Source organism: Alosa alosa, chromosome 22 (genome assembly GCF_017589495.1).
Source record: "Alosa alosa isolate M-15738 ecotype Scorff River chromosome 22, AALO_Geno_1.1, whole genome shotgun sequence".
NCBI lineage: Eukaryota > Metazoa > Chordata > Actinopteri > Clupeiformes > Clupeidae > Alosa > Alosa alosa.
This window is the reverse complement of record NC_063210.1, coordinates 29583692-29603878: the sequence shown is the minus strand read 5'-3', so window position 1 is coordinate 29603878 and position 20187 is coordinate 29583692. Positions and strand designations below refer to the sequence as shown.

The window sequence follows — 20187 nt, the reverse complement described above, 5'->3', positions numbered from 1 at the left end:
CCTTGCAACATTGAGACTACCGTCCCGGAAAGAGAAGTGAGAAACAAGAAACTAGTTTTAAATCGTGTTTCTTACCTTGTAACATCCACATAGTTCTGCCAAACTTATGTTAACCGTTCGCTAGCTCGATAACAAATCCATGTGCTTTATCGTTACCTTTTCCCACAGTTTGAAATAGCGTAATGCACAATTTCTCCAGCAGAGGGGGAAATCCTGACAAGTTTCCCTTTAATAGGGATACTCTCTGGAACAATTTTTCAGGAAATTTGGTGTTCCTCCAAAATGTCTTCACATTCTTCACAACTTCACAATGCAGGCACGTGTAATTGCTGGCAGTCAGCAATCACCACCATTTTCTGTGTTGGGGTGAAACAGGGTTGCGTGCTTGGCCCTGTAATGTTCAACCTCTTCCTAGCGGCAGCCACACTCCTCTCTCTCTCACACACACACACACACCCCTGTAATGTTCAACCTCTTCCTAGCGGCAGCCACACTCCTCTCTCTCTCACACACACACCCCTGTAATGTTCAACCTCTTCCTAGCGGCAGCCACACTCCTCTCTCTCTCACACACACACACACCCCTGTAATGTTCAACCTCTTCCTAGCGACATCCCCCCCCCCCCACACACACACAGAGTGGCACCTCAGACAGAAACGATAGCCATAATCATACCCCCCACACCTCAGAGCTATAATCATACCCCCCCTTTCCCCACTCACCTTCTCCAATTGGAGGGATTGTCATCTTCGCTTGGACTGCATAACGTAACGTGTGTTAGTGAGCTGAGTAGGTGTGTGTGTGTGTGTTACCCTTATAGTGAGCTGAGTAGGTGTGTGTGTGTTACCCATATAGTGAGCTGAGTAGGTGTGTGTGTGTGTGTTACCCATATAGTGAGCTGCGTAGGTGTGTGTGTGTGTGTGTGTGTTACCCATATAGTGAGCTGAGTAGGTGTGTGTGTGTGTGTGTTACCCATATAGTGAGCTGAGTAGGTGTGTGTGTTACCCTTATAGTGAGCTGAGTAGGTGTGTGTGTGTGTGTTACCCATATAGTGAGCTGAGTAGGTGTGTGTGTGTGTGTTACCCATATAGTGAGCTGCGTAGGTGTGTGTGTGTGTGTTACCCGTATAGTGAGCTGCGTAGGTGTGTGTCCAGGTCCTCCCCCTGTGTTCTCAGGGTTGAAGTTAGAGTCGCTCTGACACAGGAAGTGCGGCTTCAGCATGTAACCACAGCGACCGTTGGTCAGGAAACGGCCCTGGTTCAGATCCATCTGCTCGCCCGGCGTCTGGAAGTTCAGAGCCACTACACACACACACAAACACACACAAACACACACTTAGACTTAACCCTTAGAACCCTAAGCTGTTTTTAGGGCATTTTCACTACCTTTATTCATAAGGATTTATTCTGGTCATTTTAAGTGCCACACACACATATTGTATATTGTCTTTTTCAGCAGAGTCATTTCATGTATTAGTACTAGCATTGATTTTATTTTGATTTTTAATGTATCTCACCACAGCAAGCTCATAGCTCTACATGCATTTCATGTGTGTATAGGGCAGACTGTCCTGAATCGGGCAATATAATTACCATGTTGGTGGGATACTCTGGGGCTGAGCAATTTACAGAAATATGTGGAGTGTGATTTACAGAAATAAATGCCATTTTTTATTTAGTGATGAAAAATGACCTTTCTGCGCTCCATATCTGTGACACGAACTGATCTGACCTGACTTGACCCGAGGTTGCGTGTTAGCATGTGTGGTGTATGCACTCATAATAATTCTCAACTTTTTACTGCATTGCCATTAACAAAGTAAAGGCAAAAAAGGTGTTTCTTTGTTGAACAAATTGGAATGCAATGTGAGCCTTGAATTGGATGCCATGCAGGAATTTGCTAGGATCTCAAAACCGGATTATGAACATGCTTTGCCATAGAGAAACACACGATAGCGTTGGATTATAAACATGCTTTGCCACAAAAACAGACAAAAACGTGGCGTAAGTCCAGCTATATGAAGTTATTATTTTGCTGTCACTTCGTCTGTTTTATAACCCAGAAGGATGTACTTGGTATCAAATGATAGCTCTGTGTCTCCTCTTTCATCTGACATGCGTGGCATATCTATCCGATCACGGGTCCGTGAGTGATTCAAACGAGAGTAATAGGTGTGCAGCGTTGGTTTGTGTACATGACGTTAATATTTTGCAGTCACTTCGGCTGTTTTTATAAGCCAGAAAGATCAAACGAGAGTAATGGGTGCGCAAGTGAACGCAGAGAAGGGTAGACTGTAAATATGATGCAATTTGATTTAATTTCATGATTTTTTTAAATTTTCATACTTGATCGTACAGACAAGTGCGTAGTCTCTTTGGAAAGCCCCACTTCGTCTCTGTCATGCAATAAAGGTTTTATCTCGCTGTGATGAACAGTCGCGGAGCAGTGTAACAGAGAAGAAAGGGTGTGTTTTTTGACGCCCTTTGCGTCAATCGGGTTCTAAGGGTTAAACAGACACAACTACCTTTGCTCGCCTGGCATCTGGAAGATCAGAGTAACTACACACACACACACACACACACACTACTTATGCACACATACCTATGCACACACATGTACACACATATATTTACACACATCCTCACACATATCAGGGTTAGTACGAGTGCTTAAAATCCTTCAAGATGCTTGGAATTTTAATGTTACATTTTCAAGATTTGAAAAGTACTTGAATTTTGGACTAAGTGTTTGAAAAAGCTTTAAATTGTGACTGTATTTCTTTCTAAACAAATATCTGACTGAACAAATACAAAATAAGACCGCTTATACATTGGAGATATATCTGACTGAACAAATACAAAATAAGATGGCTTATACATTGGAGAAACATCTGACTGAACAAATACAAAATAAGACGGCTTATACGTTGGAGATAAGTTGAGATAAATGATAAGTACGGGTGTGATGAGATCTCGTGCCACGATACAAAAATGTCACAATATTTCTTGCCACGATACAAAAATGTCACAATATTTCTTGTCAAGGTAAAAATTTGTCTCGTGGAGAATAGGGGTGTGACGAGATCTGGCGATACAAAAAATATCACAATATTTTTCGTCAAGGTAAAAATCTGTAGCCAGCATGACTGACGAGTCTGACTAAATTAGTACCGAGGACGCCCCAGCTACGTTTACTTTTTTGTGTAGCAGCATTTTGGGTACCTGCTGGAAACAACCCAGTAAACAATTTTCGGTTTGGGGAATGTTCTGCGGACATTACCTGAAGGATGTGGTAATGTTCACTGCTCGCTCGCTGCTAACGTTCCCTCATGGTTGTTCAGGAAAGTTTTCTTGACAGCGCCAGAACGTTCCTGCATTGTTAAATCCTTGGTTCTAAGAACGTTCACTGAACGTTTTTTGAATAATGTTTAAAAATCGGGTACCGAGGATGTTGGCGGAACGTTCGAAAAATCGAAGCCTTCCGAGTATGATTTGATTTGGGAGATATATCAGCTCACAAAAGGAGAGAGTTCAAGTGCATGTATCTAATCTGATAGTCATTCATTCATCATATACACTCATCATGCCTTCTGCGTGTAATCATTGGTAGGCCTACTTACCTCATGCCTGCACCAGTGATAGCTGTATCCTCGCCCTTCATGTCACCGTTAAGAATCAGCTGTATATATATATATATATATATATATATATATATACCGGGTTATATCTAGTACTTTCACATTTACAGTGTTTTATAATAAATAATAAACAATGAACTAGCCTAACTAAACCATTTTCAATGGGCATATCCTGTCATGTTATTATTCAAAACACCAGCAAGAGAAGGCTAAACTGTTTCAACCATATTGTTTAAAATTAAATGGAAATGTGTTTTCCAAGACTCAAAAGTGCTTGTCCCAAGGAAAAATACGAACCGTTACTTGAACTAACTACGTTATGAATTGCATCCACACATCAGCAGCGTTTTAACTGTGTTAATGCAAGGATTCCCTCACGTACGTCATCTTAAAGTGACAGGCACTCAATTAGACCTTTACACTACTGAACTGAACTGAATGCTACCTCTGACTAAGAATGCATTACTTTGCACTTGTATAGTCTTTTATTTTGGAATCTTAAGAGCAATAAACATATATTCCAATGTTAAGGAATTCATGTTTTTTTTCATTCAGATATGTAAATCAACATGTACAAGTTGCTATTAGTCAATTAATGGGGAGATAATCGATAATCGAATCAAATTGGACTGAAAAAATGAATCGTTAGATTAATCGATGCATCGAAAAAATAATCGCTAGATTAATCGTTTAAAAAATAATCGTTTATCCCAGCCCTAGTTACAACCTCAACATGATAGACGCTTTGCAAATCAGCACAGAATCGGTGCTGTTTATTGAATTCGTGGTCGAACCAGACTGAGAGCTAAAAGTATAATGCTAGCCTATCTTTGGTTGAAACTTGGGGTGAGCTAAAAGGCCAGGGCAACCCCCACAACGAGTCTCTCTCTCCATCCTTCTCTCTCTCACACACACAGGCACATTAGGCAAAATCAGCTGTGTATGACACGATGACAGATCTAATCCACTGATTACAAAAATTCAACCTTAATTAATCCTTCAGGGAACGTTCCCAAAAGGTTCCCTAATAGTTGCACAAAACTATACCTTTAGGGAACGTTCTGGGAATGTTCCTTAATGGATAAAAAATGTATCCTTAATATAAACATCAGGGAACGTTCCCAAAAGGTTCTCTGACAGTTGAAAAAAACAGCTGTAACAGGACTTTCTGGGAATGTTGCGTGTTTGCTGGGAATAATATCACTCAATTACACCATTTTCCCTAAAGTGGCTCTTTTAAGACATAACTCCCGCCACATGCTACTGTGTTTCAGGGGAAACAGTGTAATGGCACGAGATCTTTACTTTGATCAGATTTTTACTTTGACAAGAAATATTGTTTGACATTTTTTTATATGGCGAGATCTCGTGGCACGAAACTTGTCACACCCCTAGTTATACGTTGAGATCAGTTAGAGACGTTTGAGATAAGTTATAAGTTGATGGCTTATGAGTATAAGTTAATGGCTTATAACTTGGAGATAAGTTGAGAAATTGAAGATACGTTGGAGATAATTTTTAGGTAAATTGGAGAAAAGTTGAGATAAGTTATAAGTTATGGATTATAAGTTGGAGACATGTTGAGATCCCCTACAAACTTGTGGGTGATTTGTGGGAAACAAATGAGTTCACTAGAGAATGTTGCCAGAGGCGAGGCCACTAGAAAAACTTTTCCCAGGAGTGTCTTTATTATTTTAAATTCTCACGTCTCTAGCTTCTAAGTTAAATATTGATGTTAGCCAGCCTTGATATTTTTAGTATTTTATATATCAATCAATCAAGTTTTATTTCCAGACTCATGGTCCAATAAATACACATACCAATACCAACAACAGTAAATACAAAGACAACAACAGGACAATTAAAAAAGGCAATTTTTTGCCACATGGGTGACTGGTATCGCACAGTACTAAGACCCAGATTTGACAACAGCATAATGATAAAGTTACATGAACCATTCAATCTGCAAATGAATTTGTACATTAGGTTTCTCAACAGTGCATGGAATGTGTTGACTCCTACCCTACAAAATAATTCACTTGCACTGCTCCACCTGGGTTTTTTAAGCAGTATACGCAACCCATCATTATAGGCAATCTGGAGCTTCTGGATGCTTGACTTTTTAAACTTGGTCCATAAATGGGCAGTGTATAGAGGAGTACAGTATGCTTTGAACAGGCTTATTTTAACTTTATCTGAGCACCAGTCAATTTCCTAACCAGCATGTTAGCTTGTGCATATAACATTCGGCAATGCCTATAGATGTCATCATCATCACACATTTGGTCTGTGATTTGTCCTAGATAGTTAGTTTTATGCCCAACAGTTAAAGCTTGCCCTGCCAGGTGAAAGGATGGAGAGATTAAATCCTTATCTCCTTTTGTTTTGCAGATCGAACCATCGAACCACTCTTTTTTACTATTGTATTTAACATCAAATTTGACACCATACTCAGTACATATGTTCAGCATCTCTTGAAACCCAGCACTGCTAGGAGAAAAGATCACTAAATTATCTGCATACATAAGGTGGTTTATCAGGGTGTTGCCAACCATGCAACCTGTGTTACTAGTTCTTAGTTGGTCAGATAGATCATTCATATAAATATTAATAAGTATAAGTATATATACTCTTTTGATCCCGTGAGGGAAATTTGGTCTCTGCATTTTACCCAATCCGTGAATTAGTGAAACACACACAGTGAGGTGAAGCACACACTAATCCCGGCGCAGTGAGCTGCCTGCTACAACAGCGGCGCTCGGGGAGCAGTGAGGGGTTAGGTGCCTTGCTCAAGGGCACTTCAGCCATGGCCCACTGGTCGGGGCTTGAACCGGCAACCCTCCGGTTACAAGTCCAGAGGGCTAACCAGTAAACCACGGCTGCCACCAAAAATTCTTTTTTTATTTATTTTTTTATTTTATAAGTATAAAAAGGGCGGGTGAGAGTAAACCCCCCTGACGAACCCCATTACCCACGCCAAATGATTTAGAGACTGCATTCCCCCATTTGACCTGCATGCTCTGGTTAGCATACCAATATGCCAGGATGCTAATTATGCTATTGGGCACACCTCTTTGACTGAGCTTAGTGAACAACTTGACTCGATCAAAAGCCTTTTGATGCATCAATAAAACTAATTAAAACTGAAGAATTCTGTCTTCTATACTTTTCTACCACTTCCTTCAGGGTATAAATACATAGGTCAGTGCCATGTTTAGCCTTGAAGCCAAACTGGTTGTCTGTGGTATCAATATAAGAGCTTAGTCTAACTAGTAAAATTCTTTCCAGGACTTTGGATAACACACTGGCTAAAACAATTGGTCTATAGTTATCCAAGCTCCCCTTGCCTGCTTTGTCCTTGATGACTGGCACCAAGGTAACAGACAACATGGAGTGCGGCAATAGACCATGAGTCATAAAGCCTATGAAGCAGATTGCAAGAAGAGCTGCAGCCCTCGGACTTGCAAACTTGAGGTGCTCTGCAGTGATTTGATCTAAGCCACTTGCTTTGTTATCAGCTAGCTGTGTAATTGCTTGTTGCACCTCTCTACATGTGATTCCCACTGTGTCACTGTTGGCAACATTAGCCACTTTGTAGAGATCACTTTTTACACACTTGAATAGCTCAGAGTAGTGATGCTTCCACAGGTCAGCTATCTTGTCGGTTCCAGAAACTCCTTCAACTGTACATGGTAACATGGTTCGTTACCAAGAAGCTTCTCAGCCATAGAGTCTGCTCTCATTACTTGCTCATTTTTGCTGATATAACGAACTGCATATTTATACCTCACGTTTAAGCTTTTTGTGGTCCAGGACAGGCCCCTCTCTGGGCCTACCTGCCAGGACCCAGGCCTTATATGCAATCTTGGCTTCAGCATGATAAGCACCCACATACTTGTTGCACCCTGGGTTGATGCTCTTACTTTTATTAGAGTAAGTAAAGCATGGCCTACTGGCCTCGTACACAGCTCCTGCGATACAATTATACATAGCACAGAGGTCCTTACAGTGTGAGCTATCATTACAATTCATCAGAGCACAAAATTGCATCTCTGGGTAGACATACATCCCTTAGAAGACCATCAGTTCTACCACAGTATAACATCACATTTCCATTGGTTAGCTTAGACCAGTCCAGCTTAGCCTTAAAATCACAACTAACTTCTTGTGGACAGATTGTCAGAAATAAAGGAATTTATGAAGGCAAGTCTATTCAAATATTCATCTTCATTTTGTTGTGACTCATATGGTGTGTACACATTGAGAATGGTAAACTGTTTGTTATTCATTCTTATCTGTACAGCAATACACCAGTCAGCTTCAACTCTAATGACATTTATCACAGTGTCCAACTTTTTGTGCTAAATGATGGCCACTCCCCCTGCCATTCTTCCTCTCACTATTCCCATTGATAGGTCAGTAGTGGACTCACCAGCCCCATGGAAGTTGTCATTAAAAGAGTTCAATTTTCCTAAGTCCTGTTTAGATAAAAACGTTTCTTGCAAACATAAAATGTCACAACTTTGCAACAGGTTGTCAACTACAGCACGTCGGGCTTTGTCTCCTGTGTTGTTGCCCAGGCGTAGCCCATGACAATTATAGGATCCAACCCGCATATATGTGTTCATTTCCTGTTACAATTTAAACGTTTTAATCGCTAAAACTGTCTTGTTTGTAGAACTAATTTCTTCCGACACATATCAACTAATTTCTCAACTTGCAGGACAAACTGCCGTTACTAGTTCTAAATGGATGGTTGCTACGGCCAAAGGCCAGTCGTTAGTTCTATCTCTCCCGTTGTCAAGCGGGCGCATCCCAAGATTCTGATGAACTTTAGCTTTGAAACATCGCTACTTTACTTTGCCTGCTGTCATCCATCTAGCTAAAAGCCATTTCCGTCAAATGCTACAATGTTGCAATGTTCTGAACGTCTGCATTTCACAGCTCGGATGCAACGTGACAGTTAATTTAAACTTCACAACGAGTTCGGCGAATTAATATACAAGTGTGATACGGCCAAAAAAATGGATCTTCTTCATGGATGTGCAAATAACATACTGTTAATGGTCGTTCTAAATTACGTAGGACAATGGGAAATTCAACCAAGCAGTGGAATATATAAATATATATATATATATATATATATATATATATATTAGGGCTTTGACTTTGGCCCAAAAATCATATTCGAAGTTCGTTTGTTTATTAATATTAAAATTCGAATATGTATTAATAATATTTTAACCATTAAATGTCTCCAGTAAGACCGATATTGGTATCAAACTTAAGTTCTATATGTTCTGTCCACCAGAGGGCAGTGTATCAGTCAATGTCAATAGACTATGTGCACGAAAGGTTAAAATTGTTAAAATTGTTATTGAGATAGGGCTGGGCGATAAAACGATAGCGATATGTATCGCAATAGACATGTAATCGATATCAATAAAAAATACGTTCGATAGAACATTCATAATTAAAAGCAACACACACCTCCTGCCTTACGTTGTCCATAAATAAATAGGCTAAATATATCTTGCATTGTAGTATGTCAAACTCTACCAGAGTAGGCGATAGAAGTAGGCCTACCTCAACACAGACTCTCCGTCCCCCGTACACTCTCTCTCTCCCTCTCAACAGGCGCATCCCTCCTCAGCATGCACAACATGTAATCCAAACATTAATCGTGCAAGATGACTGGCTAAATTGCTATTAAATCCGGTTAGCATCATTAGCAGGCTGCACGAATTTGTTTAAAACTGTTGCATTCAAATTGACTGCTAAGTTCTAATCATCTCAATCCCGATGCAAATGGAAACGTATTTTCCAAGACTCAAACGGGCCTGTCCCAAGGAGAAAAAGTATTCGTTTGAAACTTAAACACACATAATTTACTTGACTCAAGATGCTACCCAACTTCTGGTTCAGGCAATAGTCATCTCACGACTCGACTACTGCAATGCCCTCTGACAGGTCTCCCAGCCTGCGCGAGTGAAACCACTTCAGATGATCCAGAACGCAGCGGGCGCCTGGTCTACAACCAACCCAAAAGGGCACATGTTACCCCGCTGCTCATCCAGCTACACTGGCTACCTATGGCGGCCCGCATCAAATTCAAGTCTCTAACGCTTGCCTACAAAGTAGTCTCCGGTTCTGCTCCCACCTACTTGAATGCCCTCATACAGACTTACACTACCTCCAGACCGCTGGCCCTCTGACTAACGACGCCTAGCTCTACTCTACACCGCACGCCAAGCCAATCCAAACTTTTCACATCTGTTGTTCCTCGTTGGTGGAACACACTGCCAGTTCCTACAAGGGCAGGGACATCCTTTTCCACTTTCAAAAAACTCCTGAAGACCCAGCTCTTTAGAGAACATCTACTCTCATAGCAACACTTACAACAAGTCTTACTGATCCTAGCACTCACCAGCCGTTTTAAACTGACAAGTAACTGCTAAAAACAGCACTCACCGACGCACTTATTCTTACTGTACTCTAATGTTTTTTTTAAACTGTCCTAAAATTGTGAGAATTGTTCTAAAACTTACTGTTTACCATGTTGTTAGTCGCTTTGGTTAAAAAGCGTCAGCCAAATGTAATGTAATAATGTAACATAGGGAAACTGAACAGTCTAACCAGACTATGATACACTAGCAAATTAAGCTAACGTTACTTTGTTTACAATATTTCCAGGCTTCAACCAGTGCTGCTTTTAATTCAGACTTATCTGCACATTTATTTATTTGAATGTTTTTCATGATTGTGTTGCCATTTCTTTTCCCTGTTTGCTTTGATTGATAACTGAGGTGATTAAAATCAGAGGAAGGTTAAGTTTAAAATAAAAGTGTCTATTATGTCTATGTGTGAGCTCACTAAGCGCGAACCAGCCAGATGCTAACGTCACCTACAGGAGCCCAGATGACCAATAATAGCCTTGCTAATGAGCTCGTGATTTTACTTCACCAGGCGTGAAAAAAAAAACTCGGAATCTGAATCGAAAATAACGTTTACAACCAAATACATTTATAGAAATTATCTCCATAGGCTAGGTTCGAATATTAAGAGATCCCTAAAATTCGTTCGAATAACTTTAATTTTAAAAATAATTGAATTATATTCGAATAACGAAGTTCGGAGTCAAAGCCCTAATATATATATATATATATATATTAGTGCTGGGCGTTAACGCAAACCTATTTTAACGGCATCAATCTTTTTATCACAAGATTAACATTCTTTTTGGTCTAACAAACTTTGTAGTTTTTTCACATGCTGTTGCAACAACTAGTAACGCTAGAACAACTACAACACCACACCAGATCCAGCTAGACCAGAAACTAAACAATACGCACTGACGAATGGAATGGAACGTTGTATGTGAATTTACGTGAATAAAAGGCACAAAATAAGGTTGGTGTAAGAGTTATCTGTGTGTTTATGGGATTAATATGACCATTATGTTCCTATTTGTTGCTCTTGCAATTTACTAACAGGAGTGTTATGAATGTAGGCACAGTCAAACTGCCCATGGCTGACTATAACTAAGTTCGGCAAGCTTAACTTAACATGTCATAACATCAACTAAACATAAGTCACACATTCATTCCATCACTTGTAATATGAACAAAGCCTATTTCCTACAACTAGGAGAGAATTGGCTATGTTATGTTATGTGTCACATTGTGTTACAACCTTTTGACATGTGGCAGTGTCATTTTCAGTCAGAACAAACATATTGATAAAGAGAAAATCAACATTGAATCAATATTTGCCAGGGGTATGAATAATTTTGTTCTTAACTGTACATCTGTGTGTATGTGTATGCGTATATGTGTGTGTTTGTGTGTAGACGTATATGTATATGTGTGTGTGTGTGCGTATATGTATGTGTGTGTGTGTGTATGCATATATGTGTGTGTTTGTGTGACTAACCCATTTGGCATCCTCCGTTCCACATGCCCTGGGGGTCGTAGTTGGAAGACTGCAGACGCTGGCCAGAAGGGTAGATTCTGCTGAGCTGCCGACTGTTCAGACGCACAAACTGCTTACCTGTGGACAAGCATCACCATCACACACAGTGTCCAATTTGGCAGCTAGTGTAGATTTGGTCTTAGGGTGAATCTATGTGAATAGGGTGAATCTATGTGAATCGGTTGACGTGTTTAGATTCCCAGCGCTAGTATTTTAACAGCAACTATGCCTAACAGGCTACCCCCTGTCATCTGAGCAGAGATGGTTCCGTAGCCTCTATTTGTTTTTGCCAGCTGACTTTTAGCAGGATCTTCATATTCATTGTGATGCTATATGTTCCTCATGCACATGAAAGATTTTCACATTAATATATTAGGGCTGTCGAAATAAGGTGTTCATTTCGATTAATTAATTACAGAAATATTAATGCACTAAAAAATGCATTTTTTCAAAAAAATTTGAATGCATTAAAAATGAATTTCATAGTGACATGACACAGTGCAGTCTGGCTATAGTGACTGAAGGAGGAATACGAGAAAGCCCTGCTTTGAATGAAACATTTAGCCCAGGCCTACGTTTTAAAAAGAACGCCCAGACCAATCCTAGGCCTACTTTTTAAAAAGAACGCCCAGACCAATCCTGTTGACAGGAACATCAATCTACTATTTCTGCAGTAAGGAATTTCCGTTGCCTACCATAGGAGTTCGTCAAGTCTGAAGTATCACCTCAATGCAAAGCAATTTAGAGAGTTAGCACCCCTCTTGATGATATAATACTAGTCGCCAGCCTGGCCAAAGTTAACCTTGCTAACGTAGCCTATTATTTGCTTAGCCGACCCTATGACGGACTAACTAACTAACCGACAAACTCCCTTACTAAATTGACTACATTTGTTGCACACTTGAAACAAAATGTCTTCAAAAGTATGTTGAAGGTGGTTACATTTATTTCCATTCCAATAACTTCACACATTACATTTCCGTGTGCACTTGTAGAATACAGTGGGCATTGCTTTCAAATGACCACTTCATTCGCGCATTTCGCGGCTTGAAGCTGCGTGAAGCTTTAGTACCACTTTCAGCCACTGTGCGTCGCTCTACCACTGTACATCGCTCTGCCTGCGGTATCTTCTGAAAAAGCCGGATCTACCATTAAACATAATTGTTGCCGAGAGTAATCCCAGCCTACGAATTCAATAACAAAATAAATCATGCATAATTAAACATTACCTCGATTTAGGCTACTTGGGTATGGCTTAAGGCTTTGACTACCGCGGTGGTAACGAAAATCGAAATCGAAATTTGCTGTCTACATTGTTGTCAGTGTTGGGGTTAACGCAACTGCAAATCAAAACAGTGGTGTGATAATTGAGCCAGTAGAGAAATAACTGTTCAGAATTAATCTGTAGCCTTGGGGTAGGCTTCTGCAGAAAACAATGTTGTTGCCGATTTAATACTATCTGGCGGCGTTTTTAACAGGCTCGCCAATAGAGGCTTAGACAACTATGACCCACGTTTTGGTTTTAGTAAATTAATTTGCCCTACTTCTTGACTGCAATGTAGTCAATTGACTGCTTGACATGTCATTTTTATTTTTCTGTACAATAAACAAATACATCTGCTTTATGCAGCAGAATTACATTCATATTTGGAACTTACATAGTCCAATGCATCGTTCCATTACGTTAGTGTTTCCCAAAACCATAGTAGCAACGAGCGTTAAGCAACCACTATCGTAAAGTTGTGTAGTTACAACTACACCTCTCGACCTGTGGTAGAATGCTAGACGCATAGTTCCAGGGATCTTCATGTCAAAGACGTCACTGACGCCAGTTATTTTTGCAAATTAATCATTATAAATATATTTCGATTTCTAATTGATATTTACACTTCTAACCACCATACATCCATATTTTAAAATGCCCAAGGCAGAAAATACATACATTAAAAGTCAATTTGCAGCCATGTGCACGTAAGTAAAAGTCACACACTTGCAGATAATAATAAGGTGGTGCGCACTTTTTGACGAGTCAGCTGAGAATATGTAGCCTTTGATTTTCATGGAGGGGGGGGTCCTTGTTAGTTTACGCAAACCAAGCCAAGAAGGCTGAAGGCTGATTCTGATTTTGATAATCTGATCTGCACAAAAGATAAACTTAGGTAAACAACGATGTCAATATTGTTGTCAACGTCTTAACCCAGATTCGAACTCTTGGACAGGGGACTGGTAACTGCTATGCAACGGTGGCTGTCATCTGCCGGCCTTAACGCAATGCGCCACAGAAGTATGTGCAGGTGGCCGTTCACGTGCTACTAAACGTCATTAACCACCTTAGTCCAAACTACTGAAGTTTGGAAACTATCATGGTCCAAACTTACAGTACTATGTAAGTATGACAGTTTTGGGAAACAGTCGTAACTTACATGTTGGTTAGTTGAACGATGCATCCTGTTAGTAAAAAGCTAAACTCCGTGGTTATGCGAAACCCCCCAGATCAGCTTGTAGGCCATTAGCAATCTGTTTATTTTATTTTATGAAGCCTACACAGTATATCACCTTGTATATCACTTTCAATAGACAGATGCAATAGCCATTGGTCAAGTATTGAGTATAAAGCAATTAAGATAGTACCCTATACAAAAAGTACTTCATACTATCATAAAAATTTGTTAAAACGAATAGCATTTTGCAACTTGACAAAACACTGGATTAAATATCATAGGCACATGAGAAAACTTGTACATCCATTGGGGAGATCACATGCCAGTTGCCTCTCCCTTCAGTATGACTTGTTAGGCTGTGAGCTTGTTTAAGCCAAAAAAAAAAAAAAACTATTGCAGATATCAATGCGTCTTTGTTCATGGGTTTGGCCTCACAGCAGAGGCTTAGACAACTATGACCCACGTTTGGTTTCATAATTTGCACTACTTATTGACTGCAATGTAGTCAATTGACTGCTGACAGGTTATTTTTATTTTTCTGTACAATACACAAATACATCTCCTTTATGCCGCAGAATGATGCACTTAGATAGCCTATAGAACGTGCACATTTTGGAGAGAAACATACACAAGAATCTGTAGGCTATTTGTGGCTGGTTACCAGCAAACAATGTTTAATGCATTAACTCAAGGCGTCAAACATTTTCTAAACAATACAAACAAAAGGATGCAGCAGGCAGCAAATGTAGAAGAGTCATTTCCAGTGGAAGAACAAAATGCTGAATGAAGCCCAAATTTATGAAGGCATATCTGGCAAGTTGTTATTTTTGAAGGCGTAAATGGTTGGGCTATAGGCCTAGTTGCAAGAAGGAGACATAAAGCGTGAGCATGCCACACTATCCACAGCTGTGGTAGCGGGGGTAGGAGGATTACTGTTAGCGGGATTTATATAAAATTCTTCAACAGAAGGCCTGCCTCGAATGCAGGCTTGTGGTTTTGCGCAGCCTACAGTAAGTAGGTCTAGTGAGTTAGGAGTCCTCTAGACTTCTTTTCAGCTATCTCAGAGGTGGAAAGTTGCGTTAGTTGGGGGGCAGGGCCGGGTTAACAATTCATAGACCCTTGGGAACAAATGTCTGATGGACCCCCTGCCCCCACCAACGGAATCGGGCGGTCAGTTAATAGGCCTGCTCGTGAAGATTTGTATTGCCATTTAGAGCGCATCTGTGCCAAGCCTCACCAAGTAGGCCTACAACTAACATTACATTTAATTAAACTGCTTATAGGCTATGCTAAATAGTTTCAACATTTTGAATATCAGTGTCAGGTGAATTAGGAAATGCCTTATGGCTGAAAGCTGCTTGGGATCCCCCTGTCAAAATAACCATACAAAAAGTTAAAACAGATGACATGATCATCACTGACATAATGCGCCAAATAATATAGCCTAGATATTCCAATATATTGAATACATGTGTTTATTTTAGAGGGATATTCGAACGTCATTTTTGAGCAATTTTGACAGCCCTAGTCCACTGTATTTTCTCAATCGTCTATTAACACCTTCCACTAACCCCGGTGAGTGGGGGTCGCTATAATGCGTGTGAAATGGCACCATTGAGTAGCCTATGCGAAATAGCCTTAAAATCGTTCTGGTGTTGTGTGCCTTCTGGTTTCTCCCCTACTGGTTTCCTTTGGCGTGCATGCGCTGCAGCAGTTGTCAGACATTCACAAACAAGTTGTTTTTTAGGCGGGCCTTTAAAGTTTTCATAGCCATGGTGAGCGGCTACATTACAAGGACTTACAAAATACATGTAAAAATATATGTTTTGAAAACTAGCATTAAACTGGATTACCATCAGATCCCAACAAAAGCAACACACGCATGACTCTCTCCATCCTGATTCCCTACTCTTTGAGCCAACTAATATGTTTCTTTCTATCAATTAACTATTGTAGGCTACCATTAATTAATAATGTAGGCAACACCCAGTTCTATGAGGTACCAGTGTTTAGCTGTGTCACAAAACAATAAGCTTTGTCAGACTACTTTTAAAATGATATTCAGGGCTATATACATTTTAAACATTCGGGACAAAGCCTTGCGTTAATTCTTCAGGTGGGAAGTGTCAGGAATTTTCATATGAGAGACGCTCTCATTGGTGGTTAGTATATGAAGTAGGGAATTGACAGCAACATATCCAATCACATTATGAGAGATGCTGAATTTAACATAAACTGCGATGTTTGATTTTAAATGAATGTAATTTAGCCGGGACTGTAAGCTGTCACACGAGGGTGCTCAATGTTTTCAGTGGGTGCCCGAGAGACGGAGCATCCACGGTGTCGGCGCCTATGACAAGCGTATCTCGCGGTTGCATCCATTACAAACAAACATGCCATGTGAACGTCTGGGATTGGGAAGAGCACTAAATGCTCTACTGAATAAGCACGAAGTCAAACCTTTAAATGAAAAACACTCTTTAATAATCAAAAAAATAAACCGCTAATGAAGTAAACTTGTGACCATCAAAAATGGTTTATCGCCTGTAACTCCGTGATAACAGGGGCGTAACAGGAAGGCATTTGGCTGAGCAATGGAGGTTAATATGCTCTATATTTTGTCCAAATGATGTCTGTCTATCATCGTTGCACTTTCGGAGAAAACCAGAATGTTTAATTTGTCCTGTGTTTCTTCTCTGGCTGCAAACGGGATTCACTCGCAGTTAACCAAATATTTCTTTATTAGGGCAGGGCAGGCATATTTCTGGCTATTAAATTATTTCTAAACCAGTCTGCTAAAGTTTGTAGTGAAGTCTGTGTAGGGTTTTCCAGGCTCCATTTCTTTTTTTGAGACACCCTGCTCACTTGAGCCATCTACGGTTGTTTGGGTTGTTGCAGCGTCACACTGGGAAAATACAAATTAAAGTTCGCGATACCGCAGCGATCCACAGCGGACCCTTGAGTGAAGCTGGCCAAGTCGAAGCACTGCCCACTGTATGCTGCTTTTCTTTGTCTTGTTTTCCTACTGTTTAGTTTAATACTTTTCTGCTCAAACTTGAACTGCTCCATTTCTTATCCTGGACTGCCACCTACTGGATAGAAAAGGCAACAACCGAGTAATTATGTAAATAAAAATCTACAATATCTTTGAATGGCCAAAAAAAGGATAAATCAGGGGGGATATATCACATTTCACCTTGGTGTCAAGGTAGCCTACTCAGGGCTCTACAGTGCACCCATTTCACCTTGGTGTCAGGGTAGCCTACTCAGGGCTCTACAGTGCACCCATTTCACCTTGGTGTCAGTCAGGGCTCTACAGTGCACCCAGGGCACCTTGGTGTCAGGGTAGCCTACCCAGGGCACAGTGCACCCATTTCACCTTGGTGTCAGGGTAGCCTACTCAGGGCTCTACAGTGCACCCATTTCACCTTGGTGTCAAGGTAGCCTACTCAGGGCTCTACAGTGCACCATTTCACCTTTTCACCTTGGTGTCTAAGTGTAGCCATTTCACCTTGGTGTCAGGGGCTCTACACCCACCCATTTCACCTTGGTGTCAGGGGCTCTAGCCCCACCTCAGGGCCTCTACAGTGCACCCATTTCACCTTGGTGTCAGGGTAGCCTACTCAGGGCTCTACACCCATTTCACCTTGGTGTCAGGGTAGCCTACTCAGGGCTCTACAGTGCACCCATTTCACCTTGGTGTCAGGGTAGCCTACTCAGGGCTCTACAGTGCACCCATTTCACCTTGGTGTCAGGGTAGCCTACTCAGGGCTCTACAGTGCACCCATTTCACCTTGGTGTCAGGGTAGCCTACTCAGGGCTCTACAGTGCACCCATTTCACCTTGGTGTCAAGGTAGCCTACTCAGGGCTCTACAGTGCACCCATTTCACCTTGGTGTCAGGGTAGCCTACTCAGGGCTCTACAGTGCACCCATTTCACCTTGGTGTCAAGGTAGCCTACTCAGGGCTCTACAGTGCACCCATTTCACCTTGGTGTCAGGGTAGCCTACTCAGGGCTCTACAGTGCACCCATTTCACCTTGGTGTCAGGGTAGCCTACTCAGGGCTCTACACCCCCATTTCACCTTGGTGTCAGGGTAGCCTACTCAGGGCTCTACAGTGCACCCATTTCACCTTGGTGTCAAGGTAGCCTACTCAGGGCTCTACACCCATTTCACCTTGGTGTCAGGGTAGCCTACTCAGGGCTCTACAGTGCACCCATTTCACCTTGGTGTCAGGGTAGCCTACTCAGGGCTCTACACCCATTTCACCTTGGTGTCAGGGTAGCCTACTCAGGGCTCTACAGTGCACCCATTTCACCTTGGTGTCAGGGTAGCCTACTCAGGGCTCTACAGTGCACCCATTTCACCTTGGTGTCAGGGTAGCCTACTCAGGGCTCTACAGTGCACCCATTTCACCTTGGTGTCAGGGTAGCCTACTCAGGGCTCTACACCCATTTCACCTTGGTGTCAGGGTAGCCTACTCAGGGCTCTGCACCCATTTCACCTTGGTGTCAGGGTAGCCTACTCAGGGCTCTGCACCCAGTGCACCCATTTCACCTTTCACCTTGTGGTGTCAGGGTAGCCTACTCAGGGCTCTACAGTGCACCCATTTCACCTTGGTGTCAGGGTAGCCTACTCAGGGGCTCTACACCCATTTCACCTTGGTGTCAGGGTAGCCTACTCAGGGCTCTACAGTGCACCCATTTCACCTTGGTGTCAGGGTCAGGGCCTAGCCTACTCAGGGCTCTACAGTGCACCCATTTCACCTTGGTGTCAGGGTAGCCTACTCAGGGCTCTACAGTGCACCCATTTCACCTTGGTGTCAGGGTAGCCTACTCAGGGCTCTGCACCCATTTCACCTTGGTGTCAGGGTAGCCTACTCAGGGCTCTGCACCCATGTCACCTTGGTGTCAGGGTAGCCTACTCAGGGCTCTGCACCCATTTCACCTTGGTGTCAGGGTAGCCTACTCAGGGCTCTGCACCCATGTCACCTTGGTGTCAGGGTAGCCTACTCAGGGCTCTGCACCCATTGCACCTTGGTGTCAGGGTAGCCTACTCAGGGCTCTGCACCCATGTCACCTTTGTCACCCAGGGCTCTGCACCCATTGCACCCTTGGTGTCAAAAAGCCTAATGGCGGGTGCACCCAGTGCAAAAAAAATATTTAGGCTACTGGTATTTAGCTACTGAGAATATATATATGCTTATAACGCTATAACGCTACTTATAACCAAGTGCATTGACTTATAACGCTATAACGCTACTTATAACCAAGTCATTGTTTGTCTACAAAATACACTGCAACATTGCGAAACATTACTGGTGCAAACCATAAAATCACGTCAATGCCACGCCAATAAACCTCCCATCAACGCTAGCAGTTTCGCGTTGTGACTCGCTAGTTGCTTCTATTAAATTCAAGGGTCGCAGAAAAAGCGGAAAGTTAGACTACATTAGATTAGGCACTGATGTTCTTTAAAATCTTGTTTCCTGTAAATGTTGTCAGTCATTCTTAATCTTCGCAATTGGTGCACTGGCATGTTTAACTGTTAGTTGCAGTGTAAAGTTACATTATGTGTAAGTTAAGTACAGAACTGACTGTGCTCCCAGATTTTTGTCTTTGGTCCTACATTTTTTAACTTGGGGGCACAAGTGCTCCTGGAAAAAAATGTTAGTGCAGAGCCCTGCTACTCTGCACATGTCATTGACAGTGAGTCACTTCAGTCATTTGCATTTATCATGCTAAAAATCAGGCACTACGCTGATGCCTTGATGTGTGTGTGTGTGCGTGTGTGTGTGTGTGTGTGTAATGTCTGGTCACTTCAGTCATTTGCATTTATCATGCATTATGCTGATGCCTGAGCCAAAGGGACAATTATATTAAAAGAGAGAGGGTTAGGGTTGGGGTTGGGATTAGGGTTAGGGTTGGGGTTAGGGTTGAGATGTTGAACTTTAAATAATGTTGGTTTGGCTCTTCATTAATTCACTCAGCTGCCACATTTGTTTTTAAGATGTTCATAGCAAAAGTTGATGCATGCGATTATTTGAAATTAATTAATCACAGAGTATGTAATCACAATGTTTGTGAGTATGTGAAAGTGATTAAAACTGTGTGTGTGTGTGTGTGAGAGAGAGAGA

General features: G+C 41.6%; 1 protein-coding gene across 1 annotated transcript in view; it reads right to left on the bottom strand.

Moving 5' to 3' along the window:
- LOC125287493 (1-phosphatidylinositol 4,5-bisphosphate phosphodiesterase delta-3-A-like) overlaps positions 1 to 20187 on the bottom strand; it is a 70059-nt gene that overhangs the window by 10765 nt on the left and 39107 nt on the right. The window contains 2 exon segments of the mRNA XM_048233359.1: positions 1124 to 1302; positions 11571 to 11687. Of these exon segments, the coding sequence (XP_048089316.1) occupies positions 1124 to 1302; positions 11571 to 11687 (296 nt within the window).